We start from the raw sequence: 14,981 nt of genomic DNA on the forward strand, positions 1-14,981 counted from the left end.
CACTTTTGACGAGTACGCCGCACAGTAGCACCTCTGCGTGGTGGGAAGCACAGTGCATACGGATATCCTATAGGGCTAGACTGTCCGGCTGTAGCCATATTTGTGAACGCTGGAAATGTTGTAATTCCTGTAATAAGCTCCCAGTGTAACTAGAGCGTGCATGGTTTGCAGAAGCATCAAGTGAGCGCATTATGCATGCTGCATAATCATGGACAACAATAGGAAAGCTTTGTTGTTCCGTTTTTATTAAAACACTGTTTGTGCAAAACACATACTGAGTGACTGGTATAAAAATATGTCCAACATTTGAACAAGCAAAATTAAGAGGCTTAAATCTTATACAAATAAGGAAAGGCAGTGTATATGGTGATTACTGATGGTCACCAATTTCTGCACCCCCACAATGCAATACCGTATTTGCATGATTCTATCGCGCCCCCGATAGTTTCCGGCAGGTAAGTTATGCAGGAAAATTTTGACGTCGATCTACTGTGCAGATGTAAAAGGCATGAACATACCTGGCAGAAGACATTTTATTTGACGCACGCACCTATGACAGCAAAAATCAATTCGGCTTCATAAACTTACTTATCCAGTTCCTGCTGGAAATAGAACTGCAGCAGGGAACACTGAAAGTATTTGCGATTTTGAGGACCTTGACCTTCCTAACTCTAGACGCGACACGCTAGTTGCAGTAATATGTACGACGACTGACTAAGGTATGCCAATTAAAGAATGGGTGCACCAAAATTTGCTTACGGGATGTTGACGAATTGTTCTTGATCAGATTGAGTTGGATTTTGGGAGAAGTTCATGTTCTTGGCAATGCTGCTAGCCACTTTGTCACTGATTTTGATTTTGAGCCTTCATTGTAACATGCGCACATAGATTTGAAGGCTACATTTAGCAAACAATTAGTGCCGTTTCGCTCTGTGAAGAAGGATGACATGTGAAGGCAGACACAGTCCATGGAGTGCACGAAAGAAAACACATTTGTTAGTAATTTTTCATTGAGCATACTTCCTAGCCAATTAGCAGAATGAAACTTGGAGGGACCCTAGGTTCAGTCTCGTGGAAAAACTAGGAGCTGTGTGTTCTACTCCCGCTTCGTAGGCATCTTACTGTTTGTGTAACACACCAACCCAATCTGCTCGGCCACCTAGAGGACACTGGACAAGCTGCATCGGGCCATTTGACGTCCACGTTTAAACCTCCCGCCAACACAATGGACATGTCAGCAGTGAGGGCATGAAACCTATAGCTTCGCAAACATGCCCTCCCCCCTCCACCAACACGTGCACACCGGCAAAGGGTATATGCGCGGGCTTAGAAGTGACAGAAACAGTCGAAAATGTCGCTCTAAAAGCCCTTTTAGCTGAACAAGTAATAACGCCCTACGTCAGCGTTCCAAGCGAGCAAGTTGCCGTTCATCTGGGAGGGATTCGCTGCTACTTGACGAGCTGAAACTAAAGAATGTAACGGCGAAGGCAATGGCTATTGTTTTCACGCCTATGCGTGCTTCTGTTTGGACCAATGCTTCTTATAATTCCCGCTCTTTCTTTAAGAGAGCAACATGCGTCCGTCCCATAGTGAGTTAAAGCTGGAAGGTCTCAAGCTTTATTCAAGCGGACAAACATGTGACTGTCCGTTTACCTCCCCATTCGTAGGCTTGCTTGTCTAACACACCAACCCAGACCGAAACTGCTTGATTACCGGGAACAGCTGACAGGACGCATTGAGCTATGAGACTTGAACCAGCACAATGGGCATTATCGGTAGCGGCATGGAGCCCAGCTGTGCGTGCACGCCCCCTTCTTTCCCCATCTCCCACAACCCGTGCACATGTAAACTGGCAACCAATGATGGGCGCATACTTAGGCGTGAAATACACTGACGAAAATATTGCTCAGAAATCCTTTCAAGTTGAAGAGTTATGGGCTCATGCCGGCGCTCCAACCGGGCAAGTGGCTCTTCAATTCACACCTACTGGGCGAGGTGGAATTTGATGCAGCCACAGCGGCGGCGGCTTTCAGTCATTTTCACGTGCTTCTGTGTGTTCTCCGCAATCATCTGATAACGGTGCTACTGCTGCTTTCAGCTGATAGCGCAACTTGTGAAAGAGGCATCGGTGGTGGCGAGGAGGAGCCCCGGAGCGGCGCCGAGTAAATCGGCTTCACCGGAATGAAAAAAATTGGAAGTTGCGACATCCCTGGACGAATTCCTCGCTTCCCTTGCAGCTGGCCAGCCTTACGGTCAACGTGCTGAGGGACTTCTGCAAGCAAGAAGGCCTTCGTTGCCCATCAAAGAAGGCAGACATTGTGGAGTGCATCAAGAAACACCTCAAGCTCTAGCCAAAGGGATGTGCAGAGAAAGAACTGTCTTCGAGACGCACGCACATAAGGGGGCGCTCCTAAGGAGTGTCGTCCTCTGAACAGCTGTCATGCTTGGGCCATCGGTCGTGCTCTGCGAGAGACAAGGCAGTTCATCTTGTAATAATTTTTCATGTTAATTCCTTTTAACTAGACTTTGCATCATTTGCTTGATGCAGATAGTAAAACATTGTTAGTTTCCATTTGATCAGCACAGCTTAGGCAGTACATTCTTGTAGAATTCCTGAGCTGGCATTCCAATGCTCTGTTAATTTGCTTATGCCATACTGCCATCTATGTGGTGTGAAGATCTTTTCGAGTATTGACCTTGTACTGTTTAACAACACTGTGCAAATCAGTGCATTGTCCCAGTTTTTTTTTTTTTTTAGGCACAAGGTAAGCCAACTGAATTTAGGACCTTTTTCTCCCCAAGAGAGATGTACTAGAACTAAACAAGGCAGGGAATAGTCAAAGAACCTGTTCAGTGTGTCTAACCAGAAAATTTACGGGCTAATGTTCTAATCTTCTGTTAATCTTCACAACATGGTTCACATTATGGTTCACAACACTCAAACAGGCAAAATGGAGCCTGAAAATCATAGAGTTCTGAAAACCCATGAACGTGCCTGCTGCAAGTTTGTGGCCGCGAGATGGCGTTGAGTGTCTAGCGGTGGCAGGAAAGCCACATCTTTGAATCTAAGCCGACCCCAACTTTTGTAAACGACTTCTTAGAAAAAAAATATCAGCCTAGATTCAAGTAAATACAGTAACATGTCGTGGTGCATTGCAAATACCTTCTGTCATCAAGCTTATACTGTGTAGGACAGTGCATGCCATGGTTACCTCTGCCTGATTCTTACCAGGCCATTTGTGCAGCAGCCTACTGACCTGGAATATCATAGGTAAGAGATGGGTACAACTCAGTAGCTGCATCGACAGCCAGAGTGGCTCCCGACACGTAAGATGCCCCCGGAGACAGCAGGAAGCACACTGCCGACGACACCTGGTTTCGAGACAGGAACAAAGATACAGGCACAGTGACGGACACGGAAAGAAAGGGTGCTTGGCATTCCTCATGCATAGTAAAGTTAGCAGGTCGAGTTACAGTCGGGCTATGAGCAAGGCAACAGAACTTGCTTGTGAGCAAGACAGTGCATGGGTACAAGATACTAGTTGGTACTCCGTGATAAACCACCGTTAGGCGCAGCAAAAACCAGACAAAGGACGCCACAGATAAGGACAAGCACAATCCTCGTCTGTCACGCCCTTTGTCTGGTTTTTGCTTAGCAAGAGTTGACGTCGGCACCTGCACTTCAGTAGGGTGTGCGCCCTAGCGCAGATGCAGTTAAAGCCGATGTGTTTGGTTTATAAACTGGCATTAATGCATCCCAAGTCATGAAATTTCCTTAATGTACTACAGTCTGAAAAGTTGAAACTAAAGCGAATACAGGGAGTCAACATGTTTTGACATCATTCTGAGTGATGTGTCCTGCAATGCTTAAGTTGGTGTAGTCATCTACGAAGAGCAGAATTGGTGCAGATGGGCATGATAAGCATCACACTAGAGAAGATCAATAAGAGGCTTGGTTGCGTCAACAGGGATCAGTTTAGATAATATGCAAACAACTAAGAAATGAGACCACGCACATAATAATAATAAAAAGAAGAGCTAAGGAGTGTGACAGCTATTTTTATAATACAATGATGATGGAGCACCTACTAAACCCCATTGCAGGAAAGAATACAGTTGAGTGTGCTAAGGAAACTGCACGTACGGTATGCACGACTGATGATTTCTTGTAACACATCGCATACTCTTTAGGGGTCATGATGCGTGCATTGGAATGTCGCAGGGGCATCCGTTTCTAGAGCCCATACTGCTTCCACAAACCTCCTTTGGGGTACCAGTTCGTTTCGCGGGAATTCTCGCGGCATGGCTTGTCAGGAAATCTCCTTGATAATTCTTTGCCGCCGTTTCAGAGTATATGACACCCTGCAAAACAAAATAGGGAGGGGGAAAACATAACCAAGTGTTGTGCAGCAAAGTCGACCCCAAGCATCGTGACTCCAAAAAAACATGCAAGCATAATCTATATTCAGAATGCTCCGAAAGCAAAATAAGCTATGTCTGTTTGAGAGTGCTTTTTTTCATACCAAAGCGTGCAGCATCTGTGCGAACATAAAGCCGCCTGCGTGTACACGTCACTTCGCCCCCCAGACATGCTTGCTTAGCTGCCTTCAGCTCTGCCCTGTTCAAAGGCACGCTTCTGCCTTATGCCCCGTTGACTCAATTCAGGCATCCAATCAGTAAAGACGTACAAAGTGGGCTTGAAAAAATGTCACGCTTATTGGCAGTCCTGCAGCTCAGTACAGAGCTGCAGGACTTCAAGTCTCTGCTTCACTTATGTTGCGATTTTCTTTAAAGTGGCTCTCACATGCTTTCGTTGCTTCAGCTGAAGGTAAGTCAGCCAATAGCCGCAGTATTGCTCAAATGACGTCATTTGAGCATGCAAGCACTATCAGGGCCCGGAAAGAGAAAAATCTCTTGAGCAGGTTTTTATGTTATCTCATTGGTATAGAGCAGTAATTTTTGCCTGAAGTACTTTGTGATCCTCTATTCTGAGCACTGGATGTGCTTGTTGACTACGGTCAGACAGCATTTCATTTTTAGAAAAACAGGTTGCAGGGTCCCTTTAAATGCAACTTCCTTGCAATGGAAACATTTTACACCGGTTGCAGCGAACTATAAATGAAGTGATATTTCAAAGAAGGCAAAGTTGTGGTCCATCAGAAACCTCTTCTAGGGCTTTAGCAATAAGCCAAATGAGTGGGAAACATTTGAACAACTCTTACCGGCGCCACTGCATTCACCCGGATTCCTCTCTCAGCCCACTCGATTGCCAGTGACTTGGTTAGGTTCTCTGTGCCAGCCCTGGCTGCTCCAGAATGGCTGCCGGAAGAAACGTGCATCAGTACTGCTACCCCGCTTCACCTATGTGCAGTGTGATAAACTTACGCCGCCCACGGGCATCCTCGAGTGTTGACCATGGTGATGTTCACGATAGACCCACCATGCTTGGCCATCCATACCTGGTAAGCTGGAAAACCGAGGACGAAATAACGTGTGACCCACAGGTGAGGTTGCACAGCGACGCCACACTACTGAATTTACCCTATTTATTCCATATAAGGCAAGGTTTCTTTATACACATACATACATGTGTGTGTGTGTGTGCGTACGTGCGTGTGTGTGTGTGTGTGGGTAAGTAGGTGGGTGGGTGTGGTGATTTTTTGGCCCTCCAAACTGCACTCTCGCTTTATAATTGTGATCGCCTTATAATCGAATAAATACGGTACCCATCACGGAACGTACACACCACAGAAGCCTACAATTGCAGTGGCTGCTAAAAACGTAACAGCCTTATCAACCTTCAAATTTTTGTCTGTTTCATTTAACCTTGAGACACTGTTACTGCAAGTAAATCAGTCTGTTTGCATGTTTGCTTGCAGAACACGCATGCTTCACTGCGCTGAGCTTCACTGAATTTGCCTTCTGCAAATAGGCAAGTAGCTGAAGCCTTTTCAGAATGCAAGGCAAGGCTAGCCTACATTGAAGCCTCCCCCAGTGTATGATTTTATGTTCCCCACCTTCTTTTATCCGCCATCTGAATCAAGCGCCTTGCAATGTGCGAGTCACAAGGGTGCAAGCCCTGTTAAAAACGAACAGAAATGACTTCCATGCAAAAGCATTAAACGAATCATTGAACAAAAAGCTAGCTTCTGTAGGAGCAAAACGGCTCCGAAAACTTCCATCGGCTGCGGTGCTTATCGCACACCCGTAGGGGTGTATTGGCCAATGCTTTCCTGGGATTTTCCTGACATTAGGTGTTTCACTTTGAGATTTAATAACGTTAACAGGTACCCACAACTTGACGTATGATGAGTTTGACATTGCTTGGCACGTCGTAGGCTCAATGTTGGGGCTAGTTCCTATAACGTTAGATTAGAATCCTGCAGACTTATAATTCTGAATTCCACAGGATTAGAAGTTTGCAGCCAGCAGAATCCTTTTGCTGGTTGCAGCGGCAATACGCGATAAAATACAGAAGCACTCGGGCGAGGTGATTACAGCCACATCTGTCGCCACTGGTCGCAAAATGCAAAGCAGCCAAGTGGCAACAAGATAAAAGCTCATCGATCACTATCTACGCTATCTAAAGCACAAGCAGCAGGCAACTGTGACAACAGCTGAAGTTGTGGCTCAAGCTATTTACTTTTCACGGTGTGGCCTCAAGCTTGTACCTGAACTACCCCGCAATAAGCGGCTGTCGCAACACTGGAATTCACAAGTATCTGTTCACCAGTAACCAAACTACTTAAATCGTCATGAGTGTTTAAAGGAGCCATGAAGAGAAAATGCAAGTTGGTTTTATTTGAAAGATATCGTGTTTTACAGTGCCCCCAGCGCTTGTCCGGATACAAACGGTGCTTTATTCACTGAGAAATTAAACAATTTAGGTTAAAATTTTGATTTTCCCGCTCAATCGTGCGTTTTCGTGGTCCCAAGTGACATCACGGGAACCGACCGCTCTGCAGCCTAGAGTACCTTCATTCACGCATCCGCCGTACAGGGTAGAGACACATAACGCTGGCGCCGCCATGTTCGGTTGCTCGCTCGCCGCCGAAGCAAGTCATTGTGTCAAAACCGCGCTAAAATTATCGCCGCAACGCGGTTTACTGAAGAAGTTTGAATCATATTGTCTGTTTCGCGTTGCTAGGTCTCGTGGGAAACGAAAAGAATAACGCGTTGAGCCCGTTGGCCCAATTCCAGCGGCACGGGACCGTTCAAAGGTTGTCTCCACCCTGTACAGCGGTGTTGGTTTGTTTGTTTGTTCCCGCGTTTCTTTACGTTCCGTAACCTAGATGGCGCCACCATACCGTGGCAAGCGTTTGGTTTGTTTTTGCCCGCATTTAAACCTGGCTTGTTTTTGTTCTGGGAGAAAATATTCCTTCCCTGAAACAGTGCTCGCTCGACAAATGGGGTCACGCAAGACACCGTTGCTTGCGTCAATCGGCCAGTGTCGTCTGAGACAACCCCAAGCCCCGTAGTGCTGTGCAGCTAAACCAAAGCATGCTGTGCGCAGTACGAACAGCAGAATGCATCAGTACTTCTATGTTTACATGTGCTTTCGTAACTTCCACTGTTTGTCCCATCATTCTTATTGCTTTGTAAAGAATGTGCCCTAAATTTAAGCGCAAATCGCTCGTTCGTCTAGTTTGTAAGCTCTACCTAATTTGCGTCTGCTTCTGCCAGCCTCCGCCAATCGCAGAGCTTAGCCCATGTGACATCACAGGTTCTGTTGCGGGAAATGAGCTGGTGGGTCGCATGACCATTCCCGTTTTTCCTAATTATGTAGCTTATTTGAGCGAAGTTTACGTTAAAAGTGGTGTCAGTATGATTCTAACGAGACAATCTTTTGAATGAACCAAACTTGTGTTTTCTCTTCATGGCTCCTTTAAAGGGCCCACGCAGACAAAGCACAAGTTTGGTTCATTCAAAAGATTGCGTCATTAGAATCATACTCACAGACTTTTAACGTAAACTTCGCTCAGATAAGCTTTATAATTAGGAGAAAAGGGAATGGCCATGCAACCCACTAGCTCATTTCTCGCAACAGAACCTATGATGTCATATGTGGCAGTTCTGCGATTGGCTGAGGCTGCCAAAAACAAACGCAAATTACGCAGGGTTTACAAGCTCGCAAAACAAGCTATTTGCATTTAAATTAACGGCACATGTCTTTATAGTAGTAAGAATGGCGGGGTAAACAGTGGAAGTTTTGAAAGTACACAAATACATAGAAGTGCCGATGCGTACTAATGTTGGTACTGCGCGGATTATGCTTAATTTATCTGCACAGCACTGCGGCACTTTAGGGTTGTCTCAGACGACACTGGCCGATAGGCTTAACCGACGGTGTCGCATGTGACCATATCTGTCGAGCAAACACAATGTTTTACAAAACGATTATTTTCTACATTAACAAAAACAAGCCAGGTACAAATACGGTCAAAAACAAAGCCAAAACAGAAAACGGCCCTTTGCAGTGTGGTGGCGCCATCTAGGTTGACTAGCGGTAAACAAGGCTCTGCAATCGGCTGCAGAGCAGTTCTTGTGATGTCATTGCAGACGTCGCGATAACATGATTTGGCGGGAGAATCAAAATTTTAACTTAAATTATTTCTCAGTGAATAAATCATCGTTTGCTTCCAGACAAGCGCTGGGGGCACTATAAAACACGAAATCTTTTGAATAAAAGAAATTTGTATTTTGTCTGCATGGCCCCTTTAAAAAATCTGCTCCTAAGCAACTGTTTCACATTTCATTAGTATGTGTCAACTGTTTGTGCTACTGTGTCCTAGCCACTGCCAGTGACATGTTGTGCTATGTTCTTGTTCCAAGTGAGAGTTCTAAGCAGAACATTTGCTGCCTGCACGGCTGATTAGTTCACTTATCAGGCAGAGCCCCTTGTTATTTCCTCTCACAACACAGCTGCTGCGGATGAGTCACGGCCGTTCTCATCACCCACCTTCTCGGCACATGAGAAACGCTCCGGTCAGGTTTGTTTCGACAACAGCGTTCCAACCTTTGAGCGATATGTTTTCGGCAAGTGAGAGGAACTGGCCACCACCATTGTTGACCAGGAAGTCGACGCGTCCATATTTGTCCAACACTTGGCGAAACAGTGCCGTCACCTGCAAGAGAGGGCACGTACGAACATCCATCACACACATACCAGACGGTTCGCACTGCCATTATCCTGCGCACAGCTTCAGCAGCTGTGCTGGAAACTCGAAAAACACCGACGATCGCTCCAAGGTGATACGACACGCAGGTGTTTGTGTGCATCAGTGGAATCGTGACGATTTTCCTAGGCCAGTGGTATCTCTGAAAGTTACTGCTTTAAAGCGAGAAAGAAGAAAACCCAAGACTGGCTTTATGCCGTATGAACTAGCAAGAGCATTTTGTCTTCCAGATCTGTGTTTGGTTGGGCATGTGCCGTGATATGAATGACATGCACATGGCTATGTCAATGTGGCACCATGCACAGCAATGGACACGCACATAAAAAGTACTCCTGTATTAAATAATTCACAGATGTCACTTTAGTAACAATTTTCAGTAAGAAGCTGGGCTGGTTGGCATTTGCAACATAGAAAACAGATTAGCTGGCATTGAGATGAACTACACAGGAAGGCAAAAAGGTCGCAGTGCAGTATAACAAGAAATGTAAATGCAGCACCCATGCTACATACTTGAAAGCCACATTAAAAGAAACATCCATTGAGACAGGTACATGAAAGCCTAGGCCCTGTCACTTTTGTTGAAACTACACGTCACAATGACACTAGTTCTGGCCGTTAATTCAATGCTTTTATTTTTCAGCATGCCTTTGTAATCCAAATATGGAAATAAAGCAAGTGGTTGATAGCGAAAATGGCGCTGTGCCCTTGTTGCCCTTTTTTCATCATGCCTACATTTTTGCTTTTTAGTGCAAGGGAACAGGAATTTAGTTAAAGTGTGATTTTCTCGGACAGCCCAATAATTTAAAGACAATACAAATACAGAAGCCTTTTTTCAGATTCAACTTTTTTCACAGCACGATTTTTCAAGAATACACAGAATCCCCCATGCCCAACAACAGGTTCTCAACTGTACGACTTTCTGTCGATTCTCTTCTGGCAGAAGCAGTTTTTCTCTATGCTTCAGCTGCACAGATATTGATATCTTCGACTTCATCATAAAATTTATTAATTACGAATATCTGCACCTATGGAACAACAGAAGACTCTGTAACTTAATCAGTGTACTTGCCAACCTACATGATACTGCAAATGGAAATATGGCCGTTTCTGTGACCTTTCATTGAAAGAGCAAGCCAAAGCTGGGTTCAGATGAATTAGTTGCATTCCTATTCACTAATTGGTGAGCGATAGCAGTTGACACTCAGGCATTTGAATTTGGGATAAAAAACTTGTAAAATACACAGGAACTCAAAAACCACTAAGAGCTAATAAGAGTCCCATTAGTGAGCAGAACCACAAGTGCACAATAGTATTACCATACTCGATAACGTAAGCTTTGCTATACAGTTGAGCCACTTTATAAGAGCCACGTACTGGGGAGCAGTTTCTGTGTCTCATTTGAGAGGTCTCTTATAAGCAGGGTACCCTGTTGTCACTTACTGGTCAACCCCTAGTGTAATGTGGGCACTGTGTGACTAAAATAAGCACAAAGGAAGGCTACAGCATGGTGCAAAAGGTTTATTCTAATTTATGTTTCGCCCTCAGAATTTGTGAAGGAGTTTTGAATCTTTGTTTACTTCATGACCATATTTACTATGTTTTTTACAACAGCTTCTACGAGCTTTCTCTTCTTTCACTGTCTGCAGAAGATGAAGGATCGTAGATGTCGAGTTCACAAGCCTGATGAATAGCCAGAGCGCACAGCTTCTTCTGCTATGTGCTCTGGCTGTTCGTCAGGCTTGCAGGACTTGACATCTGTGATGCTTCTTGATTGGGAGCTACGCGATTGGGAGAGAGCACTGTGCGCACCCGGTATTCTTGGCTTGTGCAGAAGCCTGCATGCGCGGTCGCACTCGTACGCATGGCGGAAAGCTTTAACCACTTCTGTACATTGCATTTCCATTGGCAGGGCTTCTCGTCATCGTTTCATAGCTGACTGAACCACTGTGTGTTTGCTGAAGTTATAATCAATAGCGATTGCGGGTGTCTGTCGTCCTTGCTGATTTCACAACGGATGCAACTGCAGTTAGTAACTGGTGGCACCCCATCTAAAGTTGAAATGTCTGTCACAGGCGAGCTTGTTGACCAAAATTCAAGGATCACTTGTCCTTTATAACCAACTACCTTCTACATCCGATATCTGTTATAAAAGAGGTCAAATTAATGGGAGAGATTAGGCAGCGATACATCTGGGTGAATACTGTCTCTTATACCCAATTGTCTCTTACATGCATGCCTCTTATAACGAAGTACAACTGTACTTGTTTGCACGGTAGGGGGTTGAGGGTTAGTGTTCACTGTACACAAACCACTAACAGTGCTTTACAAGTGGTGGGTCTCTTTTCACATTGGAGTCTTTTTTATAAATCCACCCACTTCCTGCCTGGCTTTTGCCATGTTTTTTCCATTGTTATTTTTACAAGTTTGTGGCATCCACAAGGCTAATAGCATTATCAAGCCTCTAGTCATAGCTGGCTGTGTTGATTAACTATTTCAAGCCTTGCTGTTAAAGTTAGTCTTTCCATGTTCAATAACATATTACTCTACCGGGAGCAATGGACCACGTAAAGTTACCGAAAATTCGAATAGGGCACCTCCACATTTATGCAGTTCGACCCGACAAATCTTAATTATTGGTTGGCAAAAACCACCTGTTCCTCCTTCCGGATATTGCAAGGCACAAACGATGCGCGATGTGCCTCATCTCCTGGAAGTAGTGTCGTTTTAAAGTCTTCCACTGCATGCTTTAGGTTTTTTTCATTCCGCGATGCAATCGTGACGGAACAACCTGTGGAAAAGACAAAATGTGCAACAGCTCCATGAAGTGCCATTACTTGGTGGTAACTGACTCTTAAACGTAGCTCTTATTTCTTCTGGTTTCAAAGCTCATTACTCCATTTCGTATGCTTGTCCAATTCAGTCACTGCGACATAAAATTTAATAAAGGGACACAAAAGGCCGAGTAGCTTTTTGTTTGATGATGATACATTTTGTGGCTCTCTAGGCTTTTGTTCAATGACCAACAATGTCTTGTTTGCGACAAATAATTAACTTCGGCATTTTTCTCCCGTTTCAAGCGACTGGGGCAGAGCAATCCCCTTTTGATGAATTTACCCTATCATCACTATTTCCCTAAAAGCCTAACTGCTCTGACGGGCTTTTACTTTCGTCACCAGTCAGAAAGGCTTCTTTTTTATGCCATCTTGGTATGGGATGCCAACGTAGCGCCAAAACACGGACAGCTTGATTCCTGAGTGCAGAAAGACATTTCTTGAATCCAGCTTTGGTCGAAAATTGAGCCCCTCAACTGAGCGGCCATGAAGCCCCACCGTAGGCAAGCACTTGCACGAATTACTGCCGCCTGGGGGAAGATGCAGGAAATCTGCGCCATCACTAAAGTTGACAGCCACCCCAGCTACATAGGCTATTGCGATAAAAATCTTAGATTTTTATCGCTGGCAGCTGTGCACACGTATATATATTGTTACGTGGCTGCAGGATAAAGGCGACACATACCATCATGGAGGATAACGATCTATTTACGTTACTTACAAGGTGACCATGAGAGCGTCTGCGCAGGCTGCGATGGCCACTACCCCTTCGTCGTCGGTGGCTGGACATGGCATTGTCCGCCTATGTCCCGCGATAATGTTGTTAAAAGGATAGCTCAATAAACAGTGTATTTACACGTATTAACAAATTACCTACAACCCACGAAGTAGGAGTAGTGGTAACAGCCAGTCAGTCAGCTGCAGTTAGAGCGACACCACTACCTCCTCCTCTTCATTTTCTCCAAGTGCTGGGAGCAGAACTGGCATGACCCTAGAACACAGCTCCTTAGTGTTCCATGCGTTCCACTTGTACACGATGGCTTCACTTCAATCATTGCTTCACGATTTGTGATGTCGCACATCGTGGCGAGGAAAAGGGCATGGGGAGGCGATTCTTGTTTCATACGTCTGGCATTTTCTGCATTAACAAGTAGCTAGCATGCGATCGGTATATTTGTATTCACGACACTAGTGTCTACCAAAATAAAAATATTTATTCTCTTTATTCGTTATCTGAATACAGCTCTTGATTGATTGATTGATTCTCTCTTTCTACTTGCGCTTTCTTTTAAATATTTCAAACACCATGTCACCTGCCGTACATAAAATCGTAAGGTACCCTACTTTCTACGTCGCTGCCTCGCTTACGATGTTACAATAGTGCTTTATCAATACTCCAACCGCGTATCCCGACGTCTTTCGAGAAACCAATTTACGAACGCACGTGTATTTCTGAACACAATGCTAACATGCACGGGAAGAATATAGTTAAAGTGAGTATAAAGTTATATAACCGCTCCCATTCTCACTCAAGCTTGTTTACTAAATGATCCTCGGCAGAGTTTCGCAGCACTTCAAATAAAATACGTATAAAGTACAACGCACCGAGATAAAGAAGCTCTTCCGTGATAGCCTTCCCTAGGCCCGTTCCTCCTCCGGTGACGACAGCTACTTTGCCTTTGAACAAGTTTGGGCGGAAGATGCTACGGAATTTGCTGCTCGCCATTGCTGATCGCTTGACACAACCTGCAGCAACGTTACTTGTCTCGATCACATCGGCCGCGGGCGTGTGCAGTCCGTGAAGTGCGGTCCAGAAGAAACGATACCACCAAAACGTCCAACTGCCAGAGCAGCAACAGAGCACAGTACAGCAAAGACCGCCAGTGCCGCCAGAGAACAGGGAGGATTGTGCTGATTGTGCCGCCAGTACATTCACCCTTGAGCGCAGCAGAACGCCCCCATTCGGAATGCTACAGGTGACGTGTAACTCGTTGGTTATAGTAGAGTCTAATTATAGCATGGTCGCAGTCTCGCAGTACGGGTACAGCGGCATTCGTTGACTTCAATTTACACACGTGCACTCCGTTATTTTTTTCTGTGGCATTTTTGGCTTTTTTGGTGATTTGTTTCTTCGTTTCCGCCCGCCAGAACCGGGTTGCCATTCTCATTTGTAACAGCCGCTGACTTGAGCGAATAATTTTTAAAACAGATTTTTCTTTTTTTACGAGGCAGTGCTGTACGGTAGAGTGAACTATTCTAGTACACTTTACTATTGTACTAGAACTATCCTAGTACACTCCATTTGCAGCATAATAGAAAGGTCCTCAAAGGTACAGCGCAATGCGCCCGTTTTGCGCAAAACTAACTGCGATAAGAAAACTGCGAAAAGCTGCGGGCCATAGACCTGTGCGCCGCCGCGCCGCGCCGCCGCCGCAGCTTATTTTGGTCGCGCCGTCTGCGCCGCTGCCAAAGTCGCGGGAACGAGCACGCCGCCGCCGCCGCCGCCGGGCAAAAATTGCGGCGCGCCGCCGGCCCCGCGCCCCGCCTATTATTCTTTTCTTGGAGGGAGCTGCTGAAGGGGGAGACTCTTCTGAAGAACGAGGGCATATGAAAGGAAAATACGTCGCTTCGCTGGAAGTTGTCGTTTTTCCCTCTGCAAGAAATGCCTCAGCGGTGCTGTTCCTCGGGAAATAATCGCGATCCACCAGGGCCGTACCCAGAGGGGGGGTTTGGGGGTTCGAACCCCTCCCGAAATCTTTTCCAGGCAGCACGTAAACAATACTTACTGTTGCTTTCAGCAAAAATATCCCCTTCCCAAAATTCATACCCCCCCCCCCCCCCCCCCCCCCCGAAAAAAATTTCTGGGTACGGCCCTGCGATCCACCATGCATCAACGGATGATTTGTACTTTCTGCCTAGAATCAGTCATTCTGCTGCTCGTGTCGGGGAGAAGTCTACTGACTTCTCCTCCTTC

General features: G+C 45.5%; 1 protein-coding gene across 2 annotated transcripts; it reads right to left on the reverse strand.

Annotated features, from left to right (window-relative positions):
- Positions 1 to 226: 226 nt before the first annotated feature.
- LOC144174717 (peroxisomal trans-2-enoyl-CoA reductase-like) lies at positions 227 to 14,105 on the reverse strand. 2 transcript variants are annotated; one of them, XM_077703548.1, is made up of 9 exons: positions 13,613 to 14,105; positions 11,828 to 11,964; positions 8,960 to 9,125; positions 5,386 to 5,467; positions 5,223 to 5,319; positions 4,261 to 4,362; positions 3,258 to 3,372; positions 2,393 to 2,463; positions 227 to 2,272 (listed from the first exon to the last, which is right to left on the reverse strand). In XM_077703548.1, exons 1-8 carry the CDS (start codon positions 13,731 to 13,733, stop codon positions 2,411 to 2,413), a joined length of 873 nt encoding a protein of 290 aa, XP_077559674.1. In that variant the 5' UTR covers positions 13,734 to 14,105; the 3' UTR covers positions 227 to 2,272; positions 2,393 to 2,410. The 2 variants fall into 2 exon arrangements, with proteins under 2 accessions (XP_077559674.1, XP_077559673.1); XM_077703547.1 differs by having other exon boundaries at positions 2,397 to 2,463; positions 13,613 to 14,104.
- Between the last annotated feature and the right edge of the window lie 876 nt (positions 14,106 to 14,981).

This window comes from Haemaphysalis longicornis, unplaced genomic scaffold (genome assembly GCF_048455015.1).
Source record: "Haemaphysalis longicornis isolate Haplotype H1 unplaced genomic scaffold, Haemaphysalis longicornis Haplotype H1 scaffold_3, whole genome shotgun sequence".
Classification (NCBI taxonomy): domain Eukaryota; kingdom Metazoa; phylum Arthropoda; class Arachnida; order Ixodida; family Ixodidae; genus Haemaphysalis; species Haemaphysalis longicornis.